The following is a 6,562-nucleotide window of genomic DNA, read 5'->3' on the forward strand; positions in this document are numbered from 1 at the left end:
AAAAAATCAGACCTCAAACATATTTAGATTTGTTGACTTCTGTCTTCAACCTGGCAAGCTCAAAACAATTCTGATGGAACCATCAATGAAAGAATATTGGCTCTTAATAAGTGGTTTGAATAGTGCTTCCTTCAAAAAAGGCTATAATCCTCATATTTTCACAGTAGTTTCAAGTGTTATGAAGAATTCTACCAATCAAGTTACTTCTGTCGGTCCATATCACACAAAAATGTATCTTAAAATAGTTATTCAATGGAGATGGTAGAATATGGTTCTGTTATTTAAATCAAATGTAAACGTTGCACTGTAACTCTATAGTTCTAATGAAATATATAACATTCAAAGCATAACTCAATAAATGCATGGTGAATTCATAGCTTAGAGTGTGACTGAAGATAACAGTTATCCATTTTCGCATTATTACTTGAATAAAGGATTGCTTTGCATTTATTTTAGTATTTAAGACACACAATAAAGGTTAGGTGGAAGAAATACATTTTTACCTGGACATCCAAAATGTTGAACAGCTTATCAGTCTGGGGGCTGAAAGAATTTGGTACCATTATTTCCACACTAACATTAGGAGCCATGCTATTGCCAGTGTTGATAACCTGGTAAGAAGGAAAAATTTTTAACAAATGTTTTCTATAAATGTAAGTACAGATATCAATGAGCTTTGAGGTGATCCCATATATTCCATGCAACATTTATAGCGGTGGAGGTTTATAGTTGGCAGCTGCACAACAAAGGGAGACAGGATATCCACGGTCAGAATTTTTAAAGTTTGCTAATTTTGAATGAGTCATTATTTCTAACCTTCTAGTTTTGGTATTGTTGAAAACAAAAAGTACAGGCTGGTGGTTTATTGGAGAAACAGTCTTAGGAGACAAAATATATTTGTATGTTACATTACATATTTTAAAAATATTTGGTTCTCATGAGGTGGGCCAACATTCTAGTATTCACCCAGCTAAGGGAAATGCTAACAGATGTTCTTAGTGTTCCCAAGACAAAAGTTAAAAAATGACAAGAGTTATGACCAAAACTCAGGTATTGTAATTCTAAATCCTATGATGTTATTGCAAAAGCACTCTGTGCTGAGAGGATAATCAGCAGGAGAAAGTGAATAAAAATGTATTTTTATTCAGGATCTATATGCTGATGCATTTAGAAATAATTATGTTGTTGGGTTTTGAGAAAGCACAAGAGGTTTTTAACAATACTTGTCAAAAAATGCATAAGAGGATGATAAACTTGGGGATTGAAGATTCCTGAAAAGGGAAATGGGGCCAAAATATAGCCTACTGAACTGGCAGCTTAACTATAAAACCAATACAGTAAGTCAGAAAGAGATGCATCCCAATACCTCGATTAAAAAATGACTTGCAGACCTGCAGTCATTTTATGAACATGTGACAAAGATGAAGAAAGTGTCTCCAGATTGGGAACAGGTGGTAATTGCTAATCCATGAAAGCACAGGGCAGTTGCAGAAGGAAATGTCAGCAAGAGATACCTAGCAGTGCCCACTACTACAGACAAGGTCTTCTCAATGCCATTAAATATCAATCTAAATCACAAACATCTCTGTTTGCCTAACAACAATTAAACCTCTAAGAATATCTACATAGTTGGCTAGACACAGAAATCGTATATACTGCAAGTTTCTCTAGTCCCAGCCACTACATTATAAATTTAGTAGAAACTACTTTTTAACTATTAATTATAAATTAATAAATCTTCTAGGGTACAGTTAGGTTTCTGTTTTAGTTTATCAAAGCACAAACTCCCATTGGGTTTTAAAGAGCATTTCATAGGACTTCAAAGTGGCGGAGGACTAAAATTTTTCAACATTGGTATCAACTAGTGTAACAAAAATTGGAATATACATAGAGTCAACAGGATTTCAAAGTCATTCTTTCTCCACAGATGTGGGGCAGGGCCCAGGAATTTGCCTTTTGGATAGGTACCCCAGGTGATTCTAATACACATTTTGAAAAGCATTGTCTTACAAAATATTATACCTAATCCAAGATTTACTCACATATATAGATTATAAGAATGCTTGGACAGTGCTTTTGGTTCAAAGAATTCTTTTTTGGAAATTACTCATCACCAATATCTTTGATACAACAAAAATATCAGTTTGACAGCAAAAATGTTTTTAACTTAGGTTTACATCAGTCTCCGAATACTTCTGAATTATGATGGCACTCTTTACTTTAAAAGGTTACTTAATAATTGATAAAGCACTTGTCACAGGTCGTAAACTTATGGCTTGAAAGGCCGACCAATGTGATCTTAAATGGAGATGGGAGGTAGGAGCCTCCTTTACTTTGTAGTGTTGAGGTTTTCATAAGCTTGAACCAAGAAGAAATTTCACTGATTTGCACCCAAAGATGCCTTCCCTTGGCCTGTCCTGTTTTCTGTGTGCGTCTCTAGCAAATTCAGCTCACCCATAACTTTGCCTGTTGCAAGGCATTCTCTCTGTTCCTGCATGCTGTTTCTCACCTGTCCTGTAAGGAGATATGGGCTTGAATACCAGGGACAAGACAAGTGGAAGGAAAGCAGTAGGGGTCTGAGAGGCAGGAGTACCACTGCTGCAGCCCCACTCCAGCCAGCCGAGGTCTAGAGAGGCTGAGGGACATCACAGTGTACAATGTCGCTTGGAGCAATGCGTCAGTGATATCCTTTTAGGTTGTTACAAATATCAACACAATTAACTTTTCTTACATGGAAAGTTAAGTTCATTTTCTCCACCATGCACATTTCAGGCTCATTTTCATCATTTGATCCATACACAAATGAAGTTGGGTTTACAAACCTGGTAGAAACAAATTCAAATTTCATTAACTATCTTATTCGATAACATATTAAAGAGTCTTTCTATAGACTGGATTATAGCATATTTACAAGTCACCATGGAATACTTTTGGTTTTGTGGTCAGATATACATTTTATTTAAAAAGAAATTAAATTGGGGCCGGGCACGGTCGCTCGTAATCCCAGCACTTTGGGATGCCAAGGTGGGCGCATCACCTGAGGTCAGGAGTTTAAGGGCAGCCTGGCCTACATGGATAAACCCCATCTCTACTAAAAATACAAAAAAACTTAGCTGAGCGTGGTGGTGCATGCTTGTAGTCCCAGCTACTCAGGAGGCTGAGGCAGGAGAATCACTTGAACCCGAGAAGCAGAGGTTGCAGTGAGCTGAGGTCACACCACTGCCCTTCAGCATGGGCAAAAAAAAAAAAAAAAAAAAAGTAAAAGAAGGCCATGTTCTCTGACCTGAGTGACAATATCTGTCCTCACCGATATTCTTTTCTTGCTTTCCACAACACTATACCTTGCTCATTCTACTGGACCATTTCTTCTCTTTCAGCCCTTAAGTGGTTTATGTAAATTTGGCAAATGTGGGATAACTTCTTAGCTTTTTCCTAAGGTTCTCATACCTCAATTTCTGTTACCCATTTTTGAGTTATTTCTTCCCATCTCATGATCCCTACTGGCTACTTATAATGAACCCTAAATCTGGGGAACAAGTCTAACATTATTAAGTATGATAAATTTTTTGTTACACTACAAGGCTGTCACTCTCTTTTAAAGGCCTGTGATTCAACATTTTTATCTGCAATAAACTTTAAGAAATATGTTTCTAGGGAGACCTCTACTCCATAAGGTGCTCACATTTGGCAGCTAATATTAGGTAATCCCAAATTAGAAACCCATGAAACAGGAAAGGAATCAGCATAGATTTAGGCAGTTTAACAGGTGAACATTCCTTATTCAAAATAACGAGATGTGAATAACAGAAAAATAGGAAGACACTCATCATGAGCCAGGAGGAGTGGCAAGATAAACACTGAAAACCAGGAAACATGCAATGAACTTTTTATTTGCTTACTCGTGATTCTCTAGGTCTTACTCTGCTGTGAATGGCCTTTTTTTGCCTGTTCGCTTTATCTCAAACTTGATACTCAGTTCCACCAGACACTGACATTTTACATTTACATGACTGTATATCACCTTTCTAAGTGGATAAAGTGACTGGGGGACAGTTTAGATTTAGAGCAACAGGAAAGGCTCATCTGTCTATTTGTTCTGTAACTCATATGTTCTGTATAAAAATGTAGTTCTAAGGACTAACAGCATGAATAAGTTCCAGTGGAATTACTGAAGGTTCCCGTAAGCCCCCTTTAATTCTTTCTCCCCACATCTCCTTCTTGGATGAGAGGGGGGTCCACTCAATCATTAAAATCACGAGGAAGCAATGAATTCTGGTACTTGGGCTGTAGTTGAGGAATCTGGTGATTCCATAGCTATAAAAAGTGGACAAGGGACACCTTGCAACCAGATCTCTCACATCGCATTCCATTTGCCACGTGTGTAGATATGGGTCTGCAGAATAGTGATTTGGCTAAGTTCACACTTCTCTGAACTTCATATTTGACACGGGCATTGAGTATGATTATGCAAACTGCACACTGCCTAATTCCTGATTAGGATTACACAGTGCACAACTGAAAGGCTCAGTGTGGCCTTCTCTCCCAGTAAGAAATCTCCTCCCACTGGGTACTAGTTTGATGTAGTATCAGTGATGATTATAGAGTGCATTATTATAATGGACAGCTAAGTAAGGGACTATAAAAATGAGGTAATTGTGGCCGGGCGCGATGGCTCAAGCCTGTAATCCCAGCACTTTGGGAGGCCGAGACGGGCGGATCACGAGGTCAGGAGATCGAGACCATCCTGGCTAACACGGTGAAACCCCATCTCTACTAAAAACTACAAAAAACTAGCCGGGCGAGGTGGCGGCGCCTGTAGTCCCAGCTACTCGGGAGGCTGAGGCAGGAGAATGGCGTGAACCCAGGAGGCGGAGCTTGCAGTGAGCTGAGATCCGGCCACAGCACTCCAGCTTGGGTGACAGAGCCAGACTCCGTCTCAAAAAAAAAAAAAAAAAAAAATTAGGAAATTATTAAAAGATAGAGAACCCTTTTTATTTTTTAAAAATTCTAGAGTACAGTTTTTTCATTAATGTAAGAAGCAAGGGAACTGTAAATCATCTCTGAATTTGAAAGGAGGTCTTTGTGTCTACTTACCCATGAACAGCCAGCTTAACCTCATATTTTAAAGGTATTGCTACAGTCACTCTGCTGTGCTTTAGACTGTCCATTTCCCCTTCATTTTCACTACACAAATAGAAGACACCCTGTTAGAATTCATCAAGCAGAAAAATCTTCAGAGAGAACTAATTACATACTCTGTTTACCTAATGTACTCAGAGGTTTGTTTAGATGCTTTTTGGGAATGGGGATAAAAGCAGATATGGCAGTGAAAATTTTTTAGGACAAAGATGGCAGAAAATTTCTCTCATTAAACTGTTATCATTTGCTTCTAATGCTAGAGGAATTTTTTTTTTTTTTACAGTTACATTTATTAGATTAAAAGTTGTTTTTTTAAACATTTATGTTCTAGATAGTACAAAAAACAGAATAAATAGGTAGTTTAGAAACAAATTTATTACTCTCATTAGATTGAAGAAATATTTTTGCAAGACTTAATTCAATGATCAAAGAAAGCACATCAATCATAAAAGTTTTTAAATCGTATAGCAAGTGTCATACTGCTTTAACCTATCTTTATAATCAATTTTACTTATAGAGACGTTTAGGATGAGAGGGTGACCAAGTTGTTGTGTTAGGTAAAATGAAGTCCATCTTGATGTTTACTCTGAATTTTTAAAAATATGTTGCAACTTCACTCATGAAATAGTCATTAACGATTTCCTATTTACTCTAGGAGACATATCTATGTCAGTCATTGCCCTCACTTTTAAATCTTGTAGAGTTATTACTGTTTATTCTGTTTTTGATTTCAAATACAGATTGATTCGTGACACATCATGTCCACTCTAATCTAATCTAATAAATACTTAACATAGCTCAAGAGCTAAAATATTATCAGTCACTCCCATTTAACTATGTTGTTTGGTTTTTTTTTTTAAGCAGACCATGTAAGGGAAGTTTTCTCTTACAATTAATGGAACATAGTTTTATGGTTTTCCTAATTCCCCCCCTCAAAATATGGGCGTGCATTTCTAGTTCATTTTTTTAACAATAACTTATACCAGGTAGCATGCACTGTGATATTGAGGTCCTCTTCTGCTCTGCTGAGTGAGCTCACATCCAGGAGAAAGCTAATATCTATCTGTAAAACACAGAGCAGGAAAGCCCATTAAAAAAAATCTTAAGTACATTTTTTATAATCTGAATTTTTTTCTTAAAAGTTTATGTTCTATGGAATGTAGAATTGAACCTATTCTAAAGGCATCAGCTACTCCTCCCTTGGCAGTAAGATTCAGGGAAGTTGTTGGGGTTGTGACAATTTTAAAGTACACACATTTACACAAGTAACATTCAGAGACAAAGGCTTCTCTGAATGTGAACGCAGGCAAGTCCAGACTGAAAAAATTAGAAATGCTTTCACAACTTGAGTGAAGACTCTTGCCAAAAACACCTTTTTGTATAGCAGAGGTAACATGCCTGGCAGACAGGACCACCTGGGGTG

At 37.2% G+C, this 6,562-nt stretch overlaps 1 protein-coding gene across 1 annotated transcript in view; it reads right to left on the reverse strand.

The window, feature by feature from the left end:
- The window catches only part of ITGA4 (integrin, alpha 4 (antigen CD49D, alpha 4 subunit of VLA-4 receptor)), a 78,423-nt gene that overhangs the window by 5,351 nt on the left and 66,510 nt on the right, over positions 1-6,562 (reverse strand). Inside the window, exons 20-23 of the mRNA XM_011959433.1 lie at positions 6,123-6,202; positions 5,095-5,184; positions 2,732-2,822; positions 504-611 (exon numbers count right to left, since the gene is read on the reverse strand). Coding sequence (XP_011814823.1) covers positions 504-611; positions 2,732-2,822; positions 5,095-5,184; positions 6,123-6,202 — 369 coding nt within the window. The remainder of the gene's footprint in view (positions 1-503; positions 612-2,731; positions 2,823-5,094; positions 5,185-6,122; positions 6,203-6,562) is intronic.

Source organism: Colobus angolensis, unplaced genomic scaffold (assembly GCF_000951035.1).
Source record: "Colobus angolensis palliatus isolate OR3802 unplaced genomic scaffold, Cang.pa_1.0 Scaffold492, whole genome shotgun sequence".
NCBI classification, from domain to species: Eukaryota; Metazoa; Chordata; class Mammalia; order Primates; family Cercopithecidae; genus Colobus; species Colobus angolensis.